The sequence below is a fragment of the Aspergillus pseudotamarii genome (genome assembly GCF_009193445.1).
Source record: "Aspergillus pseudotamarii strain CBS 117625 unplaced genomic scaffold BDV38scaffold_8, whole genome shotgun sequence".
NCBI lineage: Eukaryota > Fungi > Ascomycota > Eurotiomycetes > Eurotiales > Aspergillaceae > Aspergillus > Aspergillus pseudotamarii.
In genome coordinates this window covers 273,010-296,152 of record NW_022475022.1, presented here as the reverse complement: position 1 = coordinate 296,152, position 23,143 = coordinate 273,010, and the positions used below count along the sequence as shown (strand labels likewise).

Here is a 23,143-nt window from a genome sequence, read left to right as displayed (position 1 = left end):
GTAGCGTGCGAAATGTGCCATCCTTCCTGAGGAATCGACCAAGGCGCAGATCCGTAGGGCCACCTCTGCGATGATGAACACGAATCGGATTGGGGGTATCTGGAAATTAAATATAAATCATACTTTTGCAGACGGTTTATTGCAAGGTTGTGGGTATCCTTGATACGCAGAGCTATTCATGCATTACATGTATTTACATTCAGGTGATAGCCCCTCAGGGTAAAGTATAGCCTCCATCCACAACAAGATCGGCCCCAGTCGTATAGCTTGAAGCATCCGATGCCAGATACAAATAGGCACCTTTAAGCTCATGCGGCAGGGCTTCTCGGCCCATTGGAATCTTATCTTTCCAAATGCTCTTTGTCTCATCAGGAACAAACGTCGAGATATCCGTAATAATATATCCAGGCGAGACTGTGTTGGCCCGCGCAAATTGAACCCATTCCACCGCAAGTGATTTACCTGTGAATCATTAGTACTTTCCGGCTTATTTCAGGAAAGGTGGTATCAACATACACAAGTGGATGACTCCGGCTTTAGCCGCATTATACGCCGCTTGGAGTTGTGGTATATTGACAATGTGGCCACTCATGGAAGCAGTCGCAACGAAGCTACCGTATGTGAAGCGTTCAAGAGGATTGCCGAATATATCAGTACCCTCGGTCTTCTGCCTTCTCCAGTGGGCGCCAGCAGCTCTGGCACAATAAAATGTTCCATCCAGATCGGTTTGTGTCACGTCTCTGTAGTGGTCAAGCGGAGCATCAACCATGGGACCCTGAGTCCACGGAATTCCGGAGTTGGCGATAAAAATGTCTAGGCGACCGTTAAGCTCGCGGACACAAGTATTTAACAGCTCTTCCACTTTTTCGCTGTCGCGGATGTTTATTTGGTATGCACGGCCTAGTACATGATTAACCAGTATATTCAAATGGGGTGCGCGACGTGGGGATAAAAGATAGTATCTGACATACATTTAACGCCATACTTGGCTTCGATATTTGCGGCCTCCTCGACGGCTTTACTATTCCTATTATACCAAATCGCAACATTGGCGCCTGCCTCTGCGAGTGCATGCGCGACGCTCAACCCGATTCCCGATGCTGCGCCGGTAACGACGGCGGTTTTTCCTCTTAGTGAGAAGAGGGCCATAACGCTTTGCTCCACTGGAGGGGTAGTGTTATTATGGCGGAAGAGGCCATTTACGACTGGACCTTCGGACATTGTGTGTTTTCGTGCGTTGAGTGTGACGACCTGGATTGAGAAGACAGGAAGAAAAGTGTACCTTATACAGAGCACCCGATACCTGCATTAAATAGCCCTCCAGATAGATAATGTGCTACCTGTCGTGTGGAGCTATGTCCCCACTGCAGTTCAGGCATTCGTTGATGTTGTCATTCAGGGCGCACTCTGGCTCAGATTCCGGCGGATGTTCCTGCTTAAACATATCGTTCACTGTTACCGGGCTCAATGCTTACCACAGGGTAGAAGGAACAAATCATTCAAAAGCTAATGCTTAGATAATGGGAGCTTTTGCATCTATCTTGTACAATATCTCTATTTACACCTATAGTCAATGTGTGGTGGTGGGCTGCGAAGGTATCCTAGATCCAACCCCGCAATACGGTCCGGTTCCGAACATCGTGCAATTCCGGCGGAAGCTCGTTTCTGTCTACTAAACTTCGTTGAATAAGTCCTTTATACGGCATAGTGTGGTGGGTCCTGGGTCCCTTCACTTCTGGTTCAGGTATTGACTCCAGAGTATGCGGTCAGGCTGATACTCTGGCCTACAACCTTCACCCTGCTCTATTTCGGTCTGTATATCATTGTGTCGTCATTCACACTAACCGGGGTAATATCACTCTATACCTAGTACCTTGCTGAAGAATGGAATATATCTCTAGTTTCTTCAACTGGTGGTACTGTGTAGACCGGGGACGGGAAACCGGACTGTGGGACGGACCCACACCAGGGCATGGACGGAGTATGCGCCCACTCTTGGGGGTTGACCGCCATGACTTCTCCGATCAATGTAAACTGCAGTTTGCTATGATTCTCCCCTGACCTGGCTTGCAGTGTATATCATCCAGGTGTACGCGAAGCCGGGGATTGTAATCGCGCGTGATAATGGGCATGTTGCTCAAACAACAAACCAAATGCCGAAAATAAGTGCAAGGATATTGTAATTTGGGTAACAGTATCGACCAAATGGAGGTCAATCCATTAGAAACAGCATTCTTTGATCAATTTAGGTCTGGATAGCACTTGTACATTTTGCCCCATTATGCCGGTCTCATTCAATGTCAAGTGAGTTCCCGGATTGATTACGTTCTCCTAGCATCTGTGCTCCTTGACTAGGCAGGGTGCCCAGCGATTCGCTACGGCCAAGGCACTCTATTTTTAACTTGTATCGGTTGTAATCTATGAGAAATGATGGAGTTAGCGCTGGGGAATATCTGGTCGAACAAACCAGCATCAAGATGAGCAGAGATGATCATCGCGCGCTTATGAGCAGGCTTGCGACCAATCAACAGCGAAGTCGCTAGTCATAATCTAAGATTAGTCATCTTTATCCCTTGCATAATTAACTAGCATGAGCCAGGAACTTAACTACAATTCGTTCTCCTATCACAGCTTAGCTTTCAACACATTCCTAGCCGTCAATTATCTGATGCAAGATGGCTCCTATTCTGAGATGGGCAAGACACACATTTAGAAGGGCTCCATCCCCCCCCATGTGTTTCCCGACTACTGGCTTCGACACAGTCAACGGATCGCAGATACTCGAAGAGGAGCGATTTGAGGACTTGAGGAAAGGCCAATATTATCCTGTCAATATCGGGGACATTTTCAGCTCCAAATATCAGGTTATTGGCAAACTGGGGTTCGGTATTAGCTCTACAGTATGGCTTGCTCGCGACCTGGAGTAAGCTCGTTCCTATTTCTTGGCGTCCAACCGCGACAAGCTAATGGCGTCAGAGGGCATCAATATGTGACGCTCAAGGTGTACACGCGCACTGAGTCAGACATGGCAGAGTTTCAGGTCTATAACCTTTTGAATAAAGGGAGTCCATCACACCCTGGCTATGCTCATGTAAGGTGAGCGCTAGATGTGTTCACCATCCCTCGAGGGGGGGGTGACCATTGCTGTCTTGTTCAGAAACCCATGTGGGAAAGCTTTAGGGATCTGCTCTATCGCAATCCCACTCATAGATTTACCGAGGATCTACTCAAAGCTGGCCTCATGCAGGTTTTCCTTGCCCTTGACTATCTACATACCGAATGCAAGCTGGTTCATACAGGTAGGAACACGATCACCCAATCACGAATGAATGGAGGGAGAAAAAGAAGAAACTAAAACGAGTTCATCATTAGCTAATCATCCTCCGAGACAGATATTAAAGGTGATAACATTCTCCAAGAAATCGAGGATGAGTCCATCCTTGAAAAGTTTACCCAGGCTGAAATGGAGGACCCTTCACCACGCAAGACCATCAACGGTATCCCAGTGTATGCGTCTAGACGATTTGAGCTGCCAAATTCATTTGGCCGGGCCGTTCTCAGCGATTTTGGTTCAGCAGTGCGAGGGGACGAAAAGAGAAATCATGACGCACAGCCGAATGTTTACAGATCTCCGGAGGTGATGTTGAAGACTGAATGGAGCTACCCAGTGGATATATGGAACGTGGGAACTATGGTAAGTCCTACAGTCTATATCTGCTAACAAATGTTTGCTACTGCAAACTAACACAAGGATTAGATTTGGGATCTCTTCGAAGGAAAGCATATGTTCTATGGCAACGATCCCGATGGGAAAGGGTATTCTACCCGTGCGCACCTTGCTGAGGTGATTGGTCTTCTAGGACCGCCGCCGTTAGATATGTTAAAGCGCGGACGACGGAGCAATGAGTTCTTCAATGAAGATGGTATGTACTATGTGTTGTTCCTTCTGGATCCATGAAGCGTCAGCAAGTGGCTTATCGATGCTCAATAGGTCAATGGAAACAAGATATCGCAATACCGAGCCAGAGTCTAGAAACGTCGGAATCATTCCTTGAGGGGAGGAACAAAGAGATGTTCTTAGCATTCATGAGGGGAATGTTACAATGGAAACCAGAGGATAGAAAGACGGCCAGAGAGCTTCTCGAGGACCCTTGGCTAAATGACCGGCTAGACTAGTTTGCCTGCGACTCCCTGTATTCGATAGCTATCGACTGGTGTAATGAACCTGAACGAGGAAGAGAGCTAATTGACGAAGCCATCTAGGTAGCAGTCGAAGTTACCCTAACACATTCTAATTCTGTGACCGAGCATGGCCAGAGCGATCCCGTTCTCGACGAGAAGACGACATACTCCAATTGGGGCCATCACCTAAGAGATCCTATCTCTTACGGGCGTCGCACGCACAACCCATGTTCCAGGCGCCTCAGCTAGAACAAGGAGTTGTTGATCTACCATAACTTGAGCTATTTCCGGATGGCGAATGTAATTACTGCACGTTGTTCGATTCGATGGCATCTCACAACTTAGAAATGTTTCCTATATGGCCACGCTATACCTAGCACCTTCTCCAGTAAGCATTTGTACATAAGCCAAGTTACTTCCTATATTCCTCGTCGATCTGGATTAATGCATCCATCCCATCCCGCTCCAAAGCCTCCGTATCCAATACCATCGTCGCTATCAAGACCGCCGGCTCCGTTTTGCTGGCATTATCGCTGATGCGGTGATGGCAACCCGGCGCCTCATACCACGAACCACCCGTCTCAATCACTTTCATCGGATCGTCGTTCATCTTGTTCAGGAGTGTTCCGCTCACAACATAAGCCGCAACGGCAGCGCCCCCGTGACGATGCGGGGGGGTGGACCCGTTTGGGGGGAATTCAACGCGAAGGCCGACAATGCTCTTGCCCGGGGTATGGGTAAGCTTGTATTGGTAAATGATGTTGATAGCAGGCATCGGGCGGCTACTCTGTTAGGTTCAGTGTCGAAGTAGGTGGTAGTCAATATACGTACCTGGGGTCGTAGGTTGGTTCTTCCATTTTGAGACTTCGCTGATGGTGTGGATTGTCCTGCGGTTTCAGTTAAGTATGTCAGGACGCTTTTATATTGACATTTCCCTCGTACGGTGAGCAATTCTATTATATCATACGACCAGTTCGCATAGGCTATTGTCGTGTTGTTGCTAGTTACGGGACGCCTATTCGGCCCGAGCAACGTAGGGATGGTACCCGTACCGGGTATATTGTTGACGGCAGTACATCCCGCACCGGCAATCCGATAGGCTATCAATAGCCTATTCTATTCCGACCGCAATAGGTTATCAATCTCAAGTTTTCATACATCCAAGCGCTCATCTATCCAGAGCCATATACTTTACTTACTACTGACACAAGATGAGTAATGATTTCAATAATACAATAATTGTCCAATACTACAATCGCTACAAAAAGAACAATTGCGACGACTCTCCGCCTCCTGGCGACTAAGATCGTTGGCAAGTGTTGGCTGCGGTCGGAACTGGACTAGGTCGAGCACTCAAGTGCCTCTGGCAGAAAGGACTGCTACAGCTCTTCATCTTCTATTAATATACTGTATAATAAACCAGAGAGAAGTTGGGTGGTTGATGAGGATTGCGAGACCTATAAATCCCGTCCGGGCCAATGTACGGGCCGGTCTCGGTCAGCGGGATTAATATTAAAACGGCTCGGTTTTTACCACGGAGCTAATGCATTAAAGATGCCAGGCACCTCGCCAGGCTAGGTCCAGACTTCCAGAACTTTATACATGGTCAAGGCATGTCTCGGCAGAGGACTTTCTCCAACTCGTCCGTTTCCAGGTCTGACTATGGGATCACGGGATGATCCAAGGCTCAGTACAAATGACATCCAACATTGAACACGCGACCACCTTCCTTATTTTCATACCCTACCATGATTAGTAGTTAGTTATTGATTGTTATTCTTTATTGAACCTCGTATGGTTGTTACTTCCAGCGATATCGGCCAGTCAGAAACCTGGTTTCACGGGAAGTGCCTGCCAAGACTATGAACTTTATTAAGGAGAAAAAAATTCCATGTCGTATAAACATAGATAAGGATTCTCCTATCCATGGAAAAGACCAGTAAGAAGTGTTCTGACTGGCGCGATCGTTGGAAAACGCGTGGAAGCTCGTATTTATGGGTCCTAGGGTGTAATCTCGGAGCTTTATAGCGTACCATTGTCTCGGGCTGAACGGGCTGCATATGAAATGTCTTACCTCAAGCTAAGCTTAGTTTGCAAATAGGGACGCACCACTTTTACCCTGACGTGCTCTCCACGCCTGGGGAAGTTGCCACTCTTTAAGGCCCTGTGATGGCAACGCTCTTGGTCGCGAAATATTGCCACATACGGTACGAGCAGGAGTATTCTCGGCGCGGAACGGCGGACACAGGCCGAGGTCCAGCGATTAGAACCTTAAATGACTTGAGACGGCAGGAACAAGAAAATGGATTTTCATGCCACTCTAAGTCCGGTACACACAACCACTGCACCAAGGATGAGGCTGTCCTTTATCCACGGAATCTTATTTTTGAACATAATAATCCCTGTATCTTCCGAACGTCTAGTCAATCACCTCAATCGCTGCAAGGCCCACGTGTGCGCCACGGTATTATCCCCATTAAGCATAAGGAAATGGCTGGCCCGTGTCCACTGTGGATCCAGCCCAGTACTACATAGTTGGTCGTCACACCTTCCAGTCCCAAGGATTGGAATGTCGTTGTGACCCGTAGTGTGGACGCCTTCTTCTATTTTTTCGCCGAGTCATGTCCATATGTTGTCCATATATGAGCCAAGTCTCTCTCCCGTATTAATCATCACAGCGATGGATTGTTACTACTGGAATCACTGCTATCCCCCTACATCCATCGGGTCGGGATGGTGTCAAATGTGAATAGCTGGGTGTGGTTGGCAGTCGTAGTGCTAATCGGTAGGTTATCTTAATGTTGGGCAAGTCTGCAGATCTCTAACAGATTTGCCCTAGCATTACTACGCTATGTCTCCCGGTGGCTTCAATTGGGTACGCCCAAAAACTTCCAAATCGAAGACCTTGTGATGATTGTCAATGTGGTATGTATAATATTTCAATGCTTCCTAAAATTATTCACGGACTAACCATGCCAGGTTCTCTACGTTCTATTAACGGTTTACTTGATCGAGGTCGAAAAGCACGGGACCAATGGGATTCCCTTAGACAAAGTCGACCGCATTGATCCCTCAACAATACCGGATCTTATCAAGGGGAGTAAGCTAGTGCTTGTAGTAGAACAGCTATGGCTAGGAGTCATCTGGGGATGCAAGGCATGCTTGCTCTTGTTATACTCGACCATGACGTGAGTGCACAAGCTTTCTTCAGCAAATACAACCTAATTAATCGATAGATCGGGCCTTTCGCAACATCGAATTGTCAAATTCATCGGTGCATTCTGTGCGCTGAGTTTCGTGCTAGTTGAAATCCTCTTTTTCGCAGCATGGTGTCACCCTTTCTCCGCCTACTGGTCGGTCCCGCCAAAAAACATACAATGTTCCGTCTACCGCAATCACCTCATCCTCGTCTTGGCCCTGAATGTTGCTACCGACCTCATGATCATGTGCATCCCATTGCCCCTCTTGATTAAAGCCAAGCTAAGCCTCTCCAAGAAGCTTACGCTGTGCGCCGTTTTCTCACTGGGTATATTCGTCATCCTCTGCTCGATCCTCTCCAAGTACTACTCTATATCGAATCCCTACGGAGACCGCTGGGTGGACTGGTACGTCCGGGAGGCAGCGACGGCCATTGTAGTCGCTAATATCCCTCAAACATGGACATTGTTCCGGCGAATGTTCAACTGGAAGTCCTTCTTGGCACACTCGTCATATAACCGCAGCCACAGCCGAAGCAAGTACACCAATCGTCTGGATAGCTCCACCATCCATCTCTCGCGATTCAAAGGTGGAGATAAATCGCATACGCACTCTGTCGACATCACGGCGTCTGGGGAGCATATTAATCGGGACGAGCCGTTGGAAATCTGGGAGCATCGTCAGTTCCATGTCACGAATGAACCGGGAGCATCGAGCGATAGCGGTAGTCAGAGCAGTATCAGCTTGGAGTTTGATACTACTGGGCTGAATCCGCAAGGCAAGACGACCGTGACGACAATGCCTTGATTAGGTGTCTGCGTGACGTGGTATGAATGGCAGGGATTGCGCTCAAGTTCGTGTGGATTTAAATCCCCCGAGTCCGCATTATTCCATTGCTTGTATCGTTAGAAATACACACATAGATAATTAGAGATACCTCAACAATAGAGGCCACCCTTAGAGCTCGGAGAATACTCCACTCAGACAAATACCGGAGCCCTCCCGCCAAGCCTGGTCGGCATTAACTGAGCAGGGTTAAAATCCTTCCCCGTAGGATTCGTCACTCCCGTTGCCTGCGCTTGTGCTATGCATTTTTCTAAGCTCCCGTCTGGCAATAGTGGAGCCAAGTCCCAAGTATAATACTGCGGATTTCAAGAATCACATCTACTTAGTAACCTGTGCCTAAATAGTAAGCCCTTCACAGAACAAAAGAGAACAAGGCAAGAACGTGGTCTTTAGCCGTCCAAGTATAAATACATTCTTTTAAAGCTGCGCTCGATGCCTTGGATCAAGTATGATTAAACTGATACTTTCATACTGCCAAAAAGATAAAGGAATATCTAAGACAATGCCAGGATCTCCAAGTTTCACATCTGGCCGAAAGCCTATCTAGACCTATACCCTATACCTCCGAAGTGAACCTCCCAACTTCCTACGCTAAGTGTATCCTTTTAGCAATAATATCCCACGATTTCATATTTCGCTTCGTCTATGACAGGAACCTTTCGTAGAGATAGAAAGGACATGACGTGATGCCTGAGTTAGCATTTAATCCCGACAACGATATTCTGGGCTTGTCCAGTAAAGTGATTTTCATCACAGGAGGCAAGTTGCCATGTGCAATGCAGGTATCATGGCACTTCCTCCAGGACTAACAAAAGACCGATACGAGGTGCAGTTCGGCACCAACCATCTAGGCCATACATTGCTGATCCAGAAGCTGTTACCACTACAGCAACGTACCACCGAAACAGGCACGGATGTACGCGTCGTTATCCTCACATCGATATGTTATCAGCTGCATCCCTATGGGGTTATCATTTCCGACGACTTGAAAATTACGCAGGACTACGGCTTCTTGGTATCCTGGAGACAGTACGGTCAGAGCAAGCTGGCTAATATTTTGTATACCCGAGAATTGGCTCGTCGGTATCCGGGTATTACCGCCGCCTCAGTTCATCCCGAGGTGATATGAACCTGGGATGGGCGCATCGCTGGTTCATTTATGCGACTATTTTTAATCAGATGGTCACGCTCGAGGACGGTGCGTATAACCAGTTGTGGGCTGCTACGACGTCTAAGGATCGTTTGATGACCGGTCAGTTATATATGCTGGTTGGTGTTGCGTCTAACGATAAGCTCACCGAGACCGCGCAAGACGATGTATTGGCTGGCCAGCTTTGGGGGTGGACGGATAAGGCATTGGAAGACTAATATCATTGATTTGAGAAGTTGATCTGATGTATAGTGACTGTATTTTTATTTTATTTATTTCTTTATTTTTAATTTCAGCTGCTCTTCTCTTTGTACTACTAGTCGTATGCAAGTGTTCCAGAAAATATATACATTCGCTGACGTCATTGCATTATATATGTTGTCCCACGTTTTAAGTCCAATTCTATTAATTCTTGGAAATCCTATGCCGTCGAAATGAAGGTGCCGCGATAATCATTCTAGATACCACTATTCTCCTTCATTTCTCTACATATCCAATGACAGTAAAAAAATTCTCAGGGTCGAGACAAATCCAGTGACGATGAATTTCCGGAGTAGGACTAGCGCATGGTCACATGTGGCACTATACCCGAAGTGACGTTAGTGACCCGTGCATTCAAGAATTAAGATTCAAGAACGATCGCCAAATGTATTATACTTTTGCGGCAAATTTCCAGCTGAGATTCCTGACGAACTATTTGGTATATTTAATCATTGGGCTCGCTGCTCGGCAATGCCTGAGATAAATTATGCCCCGCGAGGTGGCAGGAATAGGAGTGCATGCGATCTATGTCGGCACCGAAAGGTAAATTGACTCCCGGCGATATCCTGATAATAAGCCCTCTCTATTTACAATAAACTTGTCAACAACTGATACAGATTCGTTGTGATCGCGCCCAACCGTCTTGTGAAAATTGCTTGCTGGCACGAGTGTCGTGTACCTTTACTGCGAAGCCAACTGAGGCGCGTAAAAGCATTAGAGAGTAAGATACGTCATGAAGCTGCTCTTTTGAGTTCTTTTGGCCTAAGAATATCACATCTAGGCGTCTCTCCGAAACACAACGCCAGGTACAAAATCTTGAGAGCTTGATTACCAACAGTGGCTCTGCCTCCTGTGGTTCAGCAAAGGCTTCCACTCATAATAACTATTCTGCACAAGCTCATTTTCATGACACGGCTGGCTTTGAGAATGCCCTGTCTACATTTCAACAACATCTGGAGTACTCCTGGCCCGGAGGTGACCGGTCATCCCACAGGGCCAGCTTCTGCTCCGCAATATTTCACCACACTGGTTCTCATTTCGATCTTGACAACTTCTTCCGTCAGGTCACAGACTCGTATCAATCGCGATTTGGGATAGAAGAAAAGAAGCAAGCGACCTCCCAATGGCCTGACAAGCGTTTGGTCAGGAATTGTATTGAATATTATGATCGCAAAGGACTTTACTCGGTCTTCCCCATAGTCGATATTCGCGTGGTCCGTGAGCTCTTTGACGCGGGTGTTTTAGACGACCCATCCAAAGCCAGTCCCGTGGCCAACAAGGCATGTCTCGTCGCATTCACGGCGCTTATCGCTCAGCTACATCGCCATAGCCCAATGTTCGCGCACGCTAAACCGGATTCCTACGTGCGAGCGGTGTTATCATTGTTACCAGACTTATTCATGGAAGAGGCTGACGTGCGAACATTGGAAACGTTCATTATTTTGGTGAGTGATTGAGACACGGTAGTATAACTCGTATCTCATTTTTGCAGACCATATATATACCCCCGACCGGGCAAAGTTACCCAGCTGAGATGATGCTTGCTGCAGCTGTACGCATCCTCTATAAGCTTGGTGGCCACCGACAAAATAATCCCGACGGGGATCAGGGGACGCACAACCATTACCACATACGCTCTCTCTTCTGGCTAAGTTATTGGATGGACAAAGAAATGTCATTACGCGCGTGTCGCGAACCGATGATAAACGACGCAAGCTGTGACTTGGAATTGCCGTCCACCTATGTCTCCCAATCCTCGACTTATCAATTCCTACAGGCTCCCCTCTCGTCTGAAATACTACTATATCCTTCCGACCTCCGCCTTGCGCTAATCAAATCAAAAATCTATCGTCTGCTTCACTCTGACTCAGGCCGTGCCCATCCCGAATCCACCCGGATGCAACACATCATTGAGCTAGATCAAGAGCTGAGTGCTTTAGAATCGAGCTTTCCTGCACATTGCCAACCTCATGTGTTCGCAACCCCAGATTGTCCTTTGTACGCATTCCATGACCTTAGCATGCGTGGTGTGACTTTGCACTTGGATTACTACTATTGCGTGAAAAGGATCCACGAGGCAAGTGCTGCCTGCAGCACACAGTATTCCTTTTCGTCGGGCATGGGGCTTTCTTACCAGACTTCACGATGCATGTTGCTATACATTAACCAAGTGAAATCTTTTATCACTTGGCATAGTTTTTGGTTCGTACCAACCGTCATCTCAAATCTAATCTATTTTACCAGCTAATGGTTGGCTTTCACCTTAGGATATATGCTCAATGGTTATTATCGGCTGTGATATCCCTGTTTTATCACTGCATGTCCAACCCCACGTCTCCAACCTTTTCCGGGGATCTTGAAATCCTCGAGAATACAAGAGACATTTTCACTTGTCTTATGCGTAGTACCGAAGAAGGGAAGTGCATTGCGCCGTTCTACATTACTGAGGCGTTTGTCGACACACTCATTCAATTTGCTAAGCAATCATACATCAAAGCGACTGCCATTGAGCGTTAACGTGTACATTACCTTTTGACCGATACTTTACAAATTCTTTATGAATATAATAAGACGCTGATAATCTTTCAAATGAAGAGTTGTACCAGAAATACTGCTACGACTTCTGCAGCTCCATATTCCACGTGCTGGAGCTTTACCATAAGGTAGGAAGGATCAAAAAGGACCTTTGGCTGTTCCAAAACTAGGTCTAGAAAGTTACAGCTCAACCTCGGAAGTCGTACTCCGGGACTTGTACATTAGGTTAAAACCACCGGGACAAATGCCGTTGCTTAAATTATCTTCGGCTGTTTATTGGCGGCATTTAACCTGCTTGTGGCCTCGATGATGTACGCAGTACGTGCTTGCGGTTTCCACCGCGGACCTGGAGGACTTCAAATTCCACCACAAATGCTCAGACTTGCGCTCTTGGCGAATCTTAGTCGTGCAATTGACTTTACCGGGTAGCAATAGACTTGCCGATTGGGCTTCACAGCCGTATGAAGAGATATGAAGCGCCGGGAAACTGAGGTCTAGCTCCACAGCTGAAACGCTTAATAGCAACGGTAATCGCGCCAAGAAACACCGTCATCTCTATTTGGACCCACCAAAGATGTCCGAACCAATTATTTCATTGCCGATGAATAAGCGGGCCGTTTTTGCCCCGAGATATGAAGTGCCAAGCTCTGGTAACCAAGCGTGCCCAGTTGAGGACAAGACCAAATCTACAGGATGGAAAGTCCTTTGCACTGCCTATGAGCGGACGAGTCTTACTAACTAGCTCGGCACAATCGGGTTCCTACATATCTGGAGAGCTAGTGGTGACCATCCTTCCCTATAGAGGTCTTGTGAGTAGCATAACATGCTTACCCGCCTCTCAAGAGTTGGATTACTACGCATAGTCTTTATTACAAGCCCAGCCATCATATCGGACTGTATATGAAGAGGATGTGCTCTTGCCTGGATATTATCCGTATCCAAAACGACACTAGATGAGCGTATTAATCTATTGCCTCCTCTTTGTTGCGTAGAAACTTGAATCGAGTCATACTCTAGCCAGTGCTCCGGCAGACTAAGATGCATAACAGGCTGCGCCCCAAAACATAGACAGTCTTGGCTGCAGATCTTGTGGCTCTCCAGATTCAATCCACTGCTCCAGCGGTCCCACTACGCGGGCCGTGCAGCCCAGTCACATTCGACGCATTCGTCATTCCAGGAGGCATTCACTTTGATAGGTCGCGAGATGTGGTTGAATAGTGATTGACATGCTGCGTTTCCGTATCAAGAAGGTCAAAATTCTGTCTACTGGTATCTCAAACATTCATGCAGGAGCTTGCTGACGACGATTCTGACGAACGGCGATGAATTCCGTCTACCGGCTGCAGACCTTGGTAGCACATGGAATCCCATCTGCTAATGGCTCCGAAGCTTGGATAATGGAGGTTGGGGTATATAATAGGTCGTTGCTGTCGCTCCCAAGATGATAATAACTCAGACTTCTCTTCCAAATCCTCACCACTAGTCTTATCTTGCTGTTTCGACCCTCAATATGCAAATTGTTTCTTTGAGCAAGTTGGCCATACTAGGCCTAGCCGGCCTGGCAATTGCCCACCCTGGCGTCCATGAGCCCAGCTCCATGTCGCATTCCGCGAAGAGAAGCTTCCTCAACAACGCGAAGCGTTCCCTCAGCAAATGCAGCAGCCATTTGGAACGCCGTGGAATCAACGACCGGATCCAGGCTCGCCGTGCCTCCGCGTACGAGATGTACCGCAAGCGCAGCATCGATGCTCGCGATTACAACCCTTCCGTGAACACCTCGCACCACTCTACCCTCGATGTGACCTCCCAAACCACGGAGCAGGAGCTGTTCGCCAAGAACCCTGTGTGCATTCTCTCCCCCGAAGGAGAAATCGGACCCTTCTGGGTGAAGGGTGAACTGGTCCGGTCTGATGTCCGCGACGGCGAGGCCGGTATCCCGATCATTATGGACGGCCAGTTCATCGACATTGAGACCTGCGAGCCCATCAAGGATCTCTACTGGGACGTGTGGAACTGCAACTCCACCGGTGTCTACTCCGGCGTCCAGAGCTCCATGAATGGCAATGGCAACGATGACTCCAACCTCGACAAGACCTTCTTGCGTGGTGTCCAGAAGACCGATGCCGACGGTGTCGCGCAATTCCAGTCCATGTTCCCCGGTCACTACTCCGGCAGAACCACCCACGTCCACGTCGTCGCCCACGTCGGTGCCACCCAATTGCAGAACAACACCATCACCGGTGGCCACGTCGCTCACATCGGTCAGCTCTTCTTCGATCAGGATCTCGTTTACAAGGTCGAGGCTACTTACCCTTACAACACGAACAATGTCTCCATCACCACCAACGCCGATGACCATGTCGTTCAGGATGAGACTGAAGATAGCGCCTCGGACCCCTTCTTCGAGTATGCTTTCCTCGGAGATGCCCTTGAGGATGGTATCTATGCCTGGATTACTTTGGGTGTGAATGTCTCCGCCAGTTATGATACCAGCTATGCTGCTACCCTGACTTCTTCTGGTGGTGTTTCCAACTCTAACAGCAGCCCTGGTGATACTGTTAACTTCTGATTGATTCCATCCACGGCTGGAAGCAGGATATTGAGGTAGTCTAGCATATGTGATTGCATGTGTGTCCACTTCACTCATTTTATATATCTGGATGCACTCATTGTTAAATAGTCAAGTTGCGTTCGTGTATCTAAGCTTTACCAATAGTACTTGAGCCATTATTTAGACCAGTGCTTATTTCAAACCCATAATGGAAATTGCTCTGCCACCGATGCAACGCCAGAATCTTCGCGAAGTTAATTAAGCCAGATAGCATGTCATGAAAAAGGTATGCTACTCAAACCATTTTATAGCACAAGCTTGACCCTGCCCAAAGACTCCTATCAGCTCATCCACTGCCCTGATCTCCTTCCTGCATGGGGTTCTCCTTCGACAAGACTGTGAATGGACCTTACCATTCGCCAGCTCGCCCGTATAGATATGCACTCGCACTTGGAATAATCTGTCGACTCTTACCGCAAAGACTTTCCGCAACTTGAGGGGGCTAAGTAGTCACGCGGATGTTGTCTTGAGCTATGTTATATCCGGTTCTGTAATAGAACGCCTGCGTAACTTAGTTAATTTATTTCTACCATTTGGATTTGAGTGATAGCATAGTTGTACCTTACAGAATATAGGAAACCGTGGTAAATACCAAGTGCTTCCAGTCCCTATTTTCATTCTCGCCCTGGCAGTACTGATGGGCCTTGATTTAGCCTGAATGGGAGATACAGACCTCGCATGTAATGAAACGGGAGAATACCGTTGACAGCCGTCTGTTAATGAGTGTAGAATAATTGGTGTAGGTATACTCTCTTAAGCAGGAAATACCGCTGGTCCGATATGACTCTATATACTAATGGGTCTTTATATATTTTAGACATTATGTTCGAAGTAGAGATAAGGTTACAATCTAGGCATCCTCCAAAAGTGCAACTGAAATAGAAACATCCCGTCCTGAGTATATGGCTCACCGATATGAACGGCATTTGATCATGTTTCAAGCTTGCCTATTCCGTGGCGGAGCCGTTATCGAGCATCCTGCAGATTAGATAGGATCATAAATGGACAAAATAGAGGAAGATCAAGGATCCACCCTCGGGTTCGGGTTCGGGTTCGCGTGCGGGAACATCAACCCTAGATGACTGCTTGTTGTTCTTTTTTTAAGATTAGAGTCACTAAGCTTAACATTTAGGCAGCATCTATCCATATTCCATAATTTTATGAAGTTGATTACACAGGTCTAGATGAGTGGCTGTTGAAGAAGTTTTCAATAACGGCAAATTGATAAAAGGAAATCTTGAAGAATGGTTGAACATGCAGATTGGATACTAGTAGAGCTAACATCTCTAGAAGTCTCTGAGGGACCTGGCATCCGTATCTATCCTTACTGAAGATCTCTTGTCTTGTAAAGAATACCACTTTCAGTCGTCATGTATACAGTATGGAGAATGGGTTCATAGTGTAAACCTTGTTGTACGGAACTCCCATGCCAAGTGTCTGCAGGATCGACAAGCTCTTGGCATTCGCGATGACTGAGATATGTACTAGATCTGATTCTCCGTAACCGTTGCAGCTAGCTCCGTACAGCCCCAAGAATAACCAGAAGCCAAGAGAAGTTTAAAACGATTGACAATATATCGAATCTGGCTGCCTTGAACAAACCCAATACTGAAGCCTACCTCTCCACCAAAAGCACCTACCTTCATCTCTTGGCTTTTATCGCTGAAGATGTATAAAAGGACGTGTTGGACAAGGTCAGTATACATCAATTCATTCAGCCATCTCAAGGCACAATCCAGATCTCAGTTGTCACTATTATCATTTAGCACCATCCAATAACGACCTATAAAACACAAAAGCAAAAATGAACCTCTTCGACACCCGCTGGAAACTCCCCCTCCACTGCTTCCAAATATTTCTGATCGTGATGGTAATTGGTCTTTCCATCCCAAGGCTCTTCATGAAGAACCAGCCCCGCACGCGAGCTAGTACAATCGGCCTCGGGATGGTAAATCCCTCCTCTTCCGTGGTTCAAGCAACCCACAACTAACCATCGAGCTCCATACAGGGTGCAAAATCCCTAGTAATTGTCCTCTACCAACTCCTGACAGAACACATCGCCGCCCTCGGAAAATGGGCAAGTCTAAAAGCATACACGATTCTCAATGCCCTGGAGATCGTTTTCTGGGCCGCAGTTGCGGTTTTGACTATTCAGGCCAATGTACAGATGTGTGTGGCGCCTGGATGCATCTTGGGCTGGGGCGTGGCTATTACGGGGATTAACTTGAGGTATGGCATCTGGTTCTAGATGATGGGTGTGGATATTGTGTGGTTGACGTTGTTTACGGATAGTGTTTTGGCGATTTATGCGACTATCATTTCTTATCGTGAATGGCAACAGTCTAAGGGTGGGGAAAGGTCGGATGGATACAAGAGGGCCCATGAGTTGAGGAGTGCTAGCCCTGTTTCTAGTGTGTGATTGGGATTTGATCGCTTGGGGTATTTATGAGGTTATGTTCCGTTTTTGTTGGTTTGTGTATGTCTCGCTTGTTGGTTTGGGTTTTTGGAATAGATATACTGATGTCATCTGCTAAACGTATGTAGGGAATGTAGCTATACGCTTTTTCTAACACGATATTTCTGTTATATTTGTGTAGCGGATAGGCAGGTGACACATTTACATAGAATAAATTGGCATTGGGGCAGATTAGAGGAATGGAAGGATGGTGGAAAACAACGGATGGGAAAGAAAAAGCATTGAAGTAACTATAATACTCCACATCAACATATGAATGCTAGACACTGCGAGAGTACCACTTGTTGCCTACAATAATTGTTAACGTTAACCAATAAATAGAGTTCACATGATCCACATCGACAGAGCGAGATGTAGCTTACATTTTCCGGGGATACCTGTTGGTGTGGTTGGTGATCTGACGCGGAAGAGCCTTTACCAATATTGCTCGGATTCGCAGTAGGGGACGCTGGAGTGGGCGTCGCAGAAACAGAGGTAAACTTGGGTTCAGTGCGCACGCAGACATAATAACCCGGTTGTATACCTGTGCATCCCTCACCAATAGAGCTATATGATGTGTTAATAGCCAACTTAGTCTTGCTGCTATCCGATCGCCGCAGCATGGACTTACGGATTCCATGAATAGAACTGCTCAAGAGTATAACTGCCATATTCATCCTGAATGGTGTAGCAGGTATCCCTCAGTTGCACTAGATGATACTTGGTGCAGGATGAGGTGACACCATTTTGCGTGGGAGCTACTATACCGGAGTATGTGATAGTGCCTGGATGATCGGAGGTCCGGGTAGTTGCAGTGATTGTGGTAGATGTTGTCACCGAAGAGGGCCCTGCGACGCAGTAGCTCCTTCCACGAGTCATGATACATGACAGTGACAGATCTGGGTTCTACGCAAGGTTTAGTTTATTAAACTTAATTATACAGAACAAGATGCATTCGTTGGTCATGATATCACACGCCAATAATGTGAGAAGTCCAATTCCAACGGGATAAGACTAAGTAGTCGGGAGGGGAGCACGTAGACTCACCCAAGATCGAAATTGCGCCCTCGTGATCCCAAAGTAGGCTTCAATGGACTCGCAGCTGTCGCTTGATCCAATGTCGTTCGCCCAGTACTCGCACTGATCAACAACGGATGATTCAGTGGGCCCAGTCGCGCTCTCGCCATTAATCCACGCAACAACTGACTCGCAAAAAAGAATCTGAAGAAGGACCCAAAAGCTCAACATTTTGATACGAGTATCAAGCCTGGGTTTGAGCCAACTCTCGAGACGATATTAATTAGCACATTGGCAGGTTCGCTTTCTTTGAAGTCAGGAATTAAAGAGATGTAGGCGAGTAGCAACTTGTAGAAACCACCGGTTAATCAAGAGCACACGTATATGGTCTTGCACTCAGAGCTAATGTCTAGCTCAGCTTAGCACGACCTACTATATGCACATCCGCCTACTTTGTCCGTGATTGACCTTGTACTAAGTAGCTGGAAGGCCTGGGCGAATCTATACCTTCTAACATTACCCAGTCTCCCACAGAGAAAACAACCTGGATTATTGCTGCCCCTTATAAGAATTTTCGCATAGGCTGCAAGGTTACACCTTGCTAGGATATTATGAATTGGGGAAATTACTATGCGCTAGCCAGTGCGTCCTACTAAAACAAGACATAAAAGGGCGTTCTTGGCATCTAAGCTAAGTCTATAGTGGGGAATGAATTGCTAATCAATACTACATTGTGTCACGCCACCAGAGCATCGGAAATTAAGATACACATCCGTAGTAGTACATTCGCGGTGAAACTTTCCTTGTGTTTTCATGGCTAAAGGGGGTATGTCATCAGGATAGATGCAAAATATTCTCGGATCTCTTCGGGTACTTCCTCTTCTATCCTACAGGAGATGATCGAGTGGCGATGGGCGATAGTTCCATCCATGCCATCACCGTCTTCTCGATCCCATTCATCATCAGATCCCTCGGACTCCTCAAATTTTTGGTCCAGATCCACGCCGTTTGATCGTAAGAATTCAACCATTTCTTGATCGTGTCTTTGAATAGCGACACGTAATGCCCGGTATCCATATACTGTGCCATCAACCCCATTATCGAACAAGAATTGAAGCATGGTTGTGTTGCGGCGCTGTACCACTAGCTTTAGAACACTTGCATAAGATCCGGGGCCCCCATGTTTCAGTAATATTGCGATAATATCACATCGACTATCCTCAACCGCCCGATACAAGGGAGAGGGGCGGTAGCGGTCTGGATCAGCCCCTTTCTCAAGCAAGTATTTGACCAGATCCGCATGCCCACACCTGACTGCTAGAAAGACTGGTGGAGGGTCCTTCGCGCGAGAGTGTCGACGTCGGGTTCGCCCAGGGTTGTCATCACGCAGGTTCCCACGATAAAAGTTCACCTGAGCACCCCAATCTAATAGAATCGTTATGATTTCCTGGTGATCGATTTCAATAGCAGCAAGTAAAGCCTTTTGGATTTGGACAATATCTGCGACACTATACCCAGAAGTCCTTAATGGATGAGCTGAAACGTCGCGGGTCAATGGGTGCTCGTCTTCGTCATTTGAGTTCCATTCAACCTCGTCCGAATCCTCTTCCCATAGTTCCTCGGCAGGAGCTTCACTTCTCCAGCGTGGTCCTGGTGGAGTTCGCAACTTCGTTCGCGCAGCACTGAGCCCCTTTAAAAGTTTTTCAATACGTCCAACGTTTCCCTGCTCCGTGGCGAACGCTAATGCAGACCCGTGGTAGTAGCGACTGTTGTATTCATAGAGAAAGTCGTATAGCGTATGACGTAGATGGCGGTTCGTCCGTACCAGTGCATAGACATCCTGTTGACATGGCAGATACGACGCGATCAAAAAGAGTGTGTCATTCGGTAGTCCAGTGAGACACATTGCATGAGAGGGAATCTGTCGGGAGGAGGGCTAAGGGACAATTATGGAATAGAGCCAAAGAGGCTTTCGATGGAGCCTTTCAACCCTTACGAAAAAGAACTACCCCGGGGTATCGGAAAACACGGGATCTACTCTTCTCGTTAGTGACGACTAGCGGCTTGGTATGTCGACAATCTAGATCCGGACGGGGATCTGTTTTATTTGTGGCTACCAACGGCCCCACATTGCCTATGATAGTTTTGGTACGGAGTAGACTTTTTGAAACGGCTATTGCTGTTGTACAAGCAGCGAAAGCTTCAAATGTCATGGTTCAGTGACTGTAAACGGTGCTAGGAGCGATGGTAGTAGGACAATAGGAACGATATAGGCGATAAGCATATAAGACTAGCCTACACATGATCAAAGTTGGAATATAGAGGCTCCTACTCTAAAGATGGTGTGGTTCGCGCCCTACTATGGGTAGTATTTCCGTCCAACAGCTTGTTCGTTAAGGCTGGGTTGGCTTCCCCTGTAGTACAATGAAGATATCTCTCGATTGTAGGTGATTTAAAACAATAGCAAGTGGCATTTCCACTGCAAGGAATATAAGAGCTTGCAATACTAAGAGACCGCCATGCTAAGGCGTATGACAAAAGCTGGATAGCCTTAGTCCAACATACAATTCGAGAATATAAGGACTCTGTAAGGACTGTATGTCTAATGAGATCATACTCGGGATGGATAGGAACAGTGACATGTGCTTTATAATCTTACGGCAAATTCAACACTGCCACCCTACGCTCAAATTGGGTGTTCAAAATAGTTGACACGACCAGAGTAGCGCACTGTGGATTGTTGACCAACATACTAAGTAAAGTTAGTTTTGGGGGGGGCGCGGGTTGTTAACTATTAGTATGATTGAATACCCACACCATCACCCAACAAGTTGACACCCACAGATTCACCTTCCTGCCGCCGGAAATGAGTAATTGACCAGGTTTATCAATACGCTGGATTCACATCTCTGCCACTCTGTATTACTCCCAGTAAACCGCTCATTCTGTATCTCGTTTACCATCTCGTTCTATTTCCCCTCTTTCGTTCCGATCTTCGCTTTATCCCAGGACCAGCCCTTTCCAAATTCACTGACCTCTACCCTCTCTTACTCGCTCGTACTGGATCTGCTCACGAGCATCACCTCCACCTTCACAAGCGTTATGGGCCTTTCGTTCGTCTGGGGCCCAATAATGTTTCTGTTGGCTCTCCCGCTGCCATCCCCATCCTCTATAATGCACGTACTCGATACCCCAAGTCAGCGTTTTACCCGGTGATGGGAAATGTCGCTCATGGAAAGGTTGTTCCTATAATCTTCTTCATGCAGGACGAATCCATTCACGAGTCGATGAAGCGGCCCATTGCCCAGGTGTATGCCATGACAAATTTTAAGACATACGAGCCGCTGATAGACAGCACCAAATCTCTCTGCTTAACCAAATTGGAGAAATTCGTAGAGGAAGGGAGACCCCTAGACCTGGGCACCTGGCTGCATTGGTTTACCACGGACGTCATTATGGAGATTACATTTGGAAAGAGGCTTGGGTTTTTGGAAAGGGACGAGGATGTGGATGGTATGCTAGAGACAATAGAGAAGCGGTTTTGGTATGTGGCTGTTGCGAGTTTAATCCTGTCCCTAATATGTAATAGAAGTTATTCCGTTTCCTTCCCGCCTGGTATGTGGTTTATGTAGGAAGGTAGACTGATGATGCCTACTAGGTTAATAGACCGGTCAAATGCCCTGGCTCGATAGGCTACTACACAGGAATCCCCTTGTCGACCTTTTCACACGCTTTGTTTCGAAGCCAAGCGTCTCTCCAGTTCTGGAGTTCTCTCTCAAAAGAATAGCAGAGCAGAAAAGTCAGCGTCATGACCACCCCGAAAGAACAGGGCAAGAGCCGGACTTCCTGGGTCGGTTTTTAGATATTCAGAATAGCCATTAAGATATTCCTGATTCGTGAGATAACCCATTTACCCTGTTCGTATTACTGTGCTCACATATGGTCTCACATTTGGATATTATCCTGGTGTCAACAAAACATTCAGGCTGGCTCGGACTCCACTGCAATTACACTAACTTCAGTCATGTATCATCTCTTGAAAAATCCGGACTCTATGAAGACTTTAATTGCCGAGTTAGAAAATTCCAATCATCCATCACCAGTCCCCTGGGATATTGCCCATAAGCTTCCCTACCTTGACGCTTGCAATAAGGAAGCCTTGAGGATCACCCCGGCCATAGGGATATCATTGGAGCGAGTTGCTCCAGCGGAAGGAATAGAGCTATGTGGCAAGTATTTCGGAAGCGGAACAGTTCTCGGAGTCAACGCTTGGGTTGTGCACAGAGATTAGGGAATGTACGGGGCAGACGCTGCTGTGTGGAGGCCGGGACGGTGGATTGAAGCCAGTCAGGATAAACGAAAATAGATGGAACGGGCATTGTTTGCGGTAAGCTCTCCCGAGATACAATTTGCACATCGCCCATGTAGTCTGCAAGTATCCAGTATGAAATACTAATATTAGTGTATTAGTTTGCAGGGGGGTCGAGAGTTTGCCTGGGCAAAAACATCTCGTATCTGGAGATGTATAAGGTCATTCCTGAAATGCTACAAAGGTTCAAGGTATGTTACCTCGCCGATCTAGTTACCTTGTCTGTCAAAGATTTACTAATAGTCTGGCTCTTAGTTTTAGTCCAAAGACTCACGAAAGAACTGGTCATTGAAAAATGGATTTTCTACCTACACGAGGGATGTTGAAGTCTCTATTCAAAGAAGGGAGAGCTCTTGAAAACATTAAACAAATATGAACTGCGGCTGTTTACATTTGTAAAAACACATGAAGATTTTGTAGACAACTATCGAACGAATGAAATCAAAAATAAGAAGTCATTTCGAGATTCCTATCATAAGAATACCTCTAAATAGCCCTATGCCGCCTTGCGGAGATATT

The 23,143-nt window shown here is 46.9% G+C and overlaps 11 protein-coding genes across 11 annotated transcripts; 7 read left to right on the top strand and 4 right to left on the bottom strand.

The window, feature by feature from the left end:
• Positions 1 to 214: 214 nt before the first annotated feature.
• Positions 215 to 1,221, bottom strand: BDV38DRAFT_279211 (SDR family oxidoreductase; the record flags this gene model as incomplete). Its single annotated transcript, XM_032058958.1, has 3 exons — positions 215 to 462; positions 517 to 900; positions 972 to 1,221. 3 exons carry the CDS (start codon positions 1,219 to 1,221, stop codon positions 215 to 217), a joined length of 882 nt encoding a protein of 293 aa, XP_031917371.1.
• A 1,454-nt stretch (positions 1,222 to 2,675) lies between these two features.
• On the top strand, positions 2,676 to 4,188 carry BDV38DRAFT_296818 (kinase-like domain-containing protein; the record flags this gene model as incomplete). Its single annotated transcript, XM_032063008.1, has 6 exons — positions 2,676 to 2,923; positions 2,977 to 3,065; positions 3,102 to 3,299; positions 3,393 to 3,694; positions 3,758 to 3,923; positions 3,992 to 4,188. The coding sequence occupies 6 exons, from the start codon at positions 2,676 to 2,678 to the stop codon at positions 4,174 to 4,176; spliced, it is 1,188 nt and encodes a 395-aa protein (XP_031917370.1). The 3' UTR covers positions 4,177 to 4,188.
• A 296-nt stretch (positions 4,189 to 4,484) lies between these two features.
• On the bottom strand, positions 4,485 to 5,175 carry BDV38DRAFT_237680 (cupin domain-containing protein). The gene is made up of 2 exons (XM_032053611.1): positions 5,014 to 5,175; positions 4,485 to 4,964 (listed from the first exon to the last, which is right to left on the bottom strand). Exons 1-2 carry the CDS (start codon positions 5,037 to 5,039, stop codon positions 4,595 to 4,597), a joined length of 396 nt encoding a protein of 131 aa, XP_031917369.1. The 5' UTR covers positions 5,040 to 5,175; the 3' UTR covers positions 4,485 to 4,594.
• Positions 5,176 to 6,915: 1,740 nt separating this feature from the next.
• BDV38DRAFT_279208 (UbiD family decarboxylase) lies at positions 6,916 to 8,187 on the top strand (the record flags this gene model as incomplete). The annotated part of the gene is made up of 4 exons (XM_032058957.1): positions 6,916 to 6,967; positions 7,022 to 7,107; positions 7,162 to 7,370; positions 7,419 to 8,187. 4 exons carry the CDS (start codon positions 6,916 to 6,918, stop codon positions 8,185 to 8,187), a joined length of 1,116 nt encoding a protein of 371 aa, XP_031917368.1.
• Positions 8,188 to 9,013: 826 nt separating this feature from the next.
• On the top strand, positions 9,014 to 9,594 carry BDV38DRAFT_279207 (uncharacterized protein; the record flags this gene model as incomplete). The annotated part of the gene is made up of 2 exons (XM_032058956.1): positions 9,014 to 9,346; positions 9,406 to 9,594. 2 exons carry the CDS (start codon positions 9,014 to 9,016, stop codon positions 9,592 to 9,594), a joined length of 522 nt encoding a protein of 173 aa, XP_031917367.1.
• A 514-nt stretch (positions 9,595 to 10,108) lies between these two features.
• On the top strand, positions 10,109 to 12,914 carry BDV38DRAFT_268560 (fungal specific transcription factor domain-containing protein; the record flags this gene model as incomplete). The annotated part of the gene is made up of 4 exons (XM_032056795.1): positions 10,109 to 10,180; positions 10,564 to 11,082; positions 11,130 to 11,788; positions 12,695 to 12,914. 4 exons carry the CDS (start codon positions 10,109 to 10,111, stop codon positions 12,912 to 12,914), a joined length of 1,470 nt encoding a protein of 489 aa, XP_031917366.1.
• A 768-nt stretch (positions 12,915 to 13,682) lies between these two features.
• On the top strand, positions 13,683 to 14,741 carry BDV38DRAFT_296817 (intradiol ring-cleavage dioxygenase; the record flags this gene model as incomplete). The annotated part of the gene is made up of 1 exon (XM_032063007.1): positions 13,683 to 14,741. The coding sequence occupies one exon, from the start codon at positions 13,683 to 13,685 to the stop codon at positions 14,739 to 14,741; it is 1,059 nt and encodes a 352-aa protein (XP_031917365.1).
• A 1,759-nt stretch (positions 14,742 to 16,500) lies between these two features.
• Positions 16,501 to 17,233, top strand: BDV38DRAFT_204062 (uncharacterized protein). The gene is made up of 3 exons (XM_032052500.1): positions 16,501 to 16,731; positions 16,792 to 17,012; positions 17,076 to 17,233. The coding sequence occupies exons 1-3, from the start codon at positions 16,588 to 16,590 to the stop codon at positions 17,200 to 17,202; spliced, it is 492 nt and encodes a 163-aa protein (XP_031917364.1). The 5' UTR covers positions 16,501 to 16,587; the 3' UTR covers positions 17,203 to 17,233.
• A 197-nt stretch (positions 17,234 to 17,430) lies between these two features.
• On the bottom strand, positions 17,431 to 18,486 carry BDV38DRAFT_279203 (LysM peptidoglycan-binding domain-containing protein; the record flags this gene model as incomplete). The annotated part of the gene is made up of 4 exons (XM_032058955.1): positions 17,431 to 17,547; positions 17,622 to 17,805; positions 17,870 to 18,144; positions 18,286 to 18,486. The coding sequence occupies 4 exons, from the start codon at positions 18,484 to 18,486 to the stop codon at positions 17,431 to 17,433; spliced, it is 777 nt and encodes a 258-aa protein (XP_031917363.1).
• Positions 18,487 to 18,960: 474 nt separating this feature from the next.
• Positions 18,961 to 20,174, bottom strand: BDV38DRAFT_204056 (ankyrin repeat domain-containing protein). Its single transcript, XM_032052499.1, has one exon. The coding sequence runs from the start codon at positions 20,159 to 20,161 to the stop codon at positions 19,073 to 19,075; it is 1,089 nt and encodes a 362-aa protein (XP_031917362.1). The 5' UTR covers positions 20,162 to 20,174; the 3' UTR covers positions 18,961 to 19,072.
• Positions 20,175 to 20,594: 420 nt separating this feature from the next.
• BDV38DRAFT_268557 (pisatin demethylase) lies at positions 20,595 to 22,981 on the top strand (the record flags this gene model as incomplete). The annotated part of the gene is made up of 7 exons (XM_032056794.1): positions 20,595 to 20,623; positions 21,188 to 21,803; positions 21,922 to 22,105; positions 22,278 to 22,528; positions 22,622 to 22,642; positions 22,726 to 22,815; positions 22,886 to 22,981. 7 exons carry the CDS (start codon positions 20,595 to 20,597, stop codon positions 22,979 to 22,981), a joined length of 1,287 nt encoding a protein of 428 aa, XP_031917361.1.
• Positions 22,982 to 23,143: the final 162 nt, after the last annotated feature.

Excerpts from the sequence above, each read along its gene's own strand:
- BDV38DRAFT_237680 (XM_032053611.1), bottom strand. The coding sequence starts at position 5,039 with ATGGAAGAACCAACCTACGACCCCAG. Across the intron at positions 4,965-5,013 it reads GAACCAACCTACGACCCCAG|CCGCCCGATGCCTGCTATCA; the intron begins GTACGTATATTG and ends CTAACAGAGTAG.
- BDV38DRAFT_204062 (XM_032052500.1), top strand. The coding sequence starts at position 16,588 with ATGAACCTCTTCGACACCCGCTGGAAACTCCCCCTCCACTGCTTCCAA. Across the intron at positions 16,732-16,791 it reads GTACAATCGGCCTCGGGATG|GGTGCAAAATCCCTAGTAAT; the intron begins GTAAATCCCTCC and ends AGCTCCATACAG. Across the intron at positions 17,013-17,075 it reads ATTACGGGGATTAACTTGAG|TGTTTTGGCGATTTATGCGA; the intron begins GTATGGCATCTG and ends GTTTACGGATAG.
- BDV38DRAFT_204056 (XM_032052499.1), bottom strand. The coding sequence starts at position 20,161 with ATGTGTCTCACTGGACTACCGAATGACACACTCTTTTTGATCGCGTCG.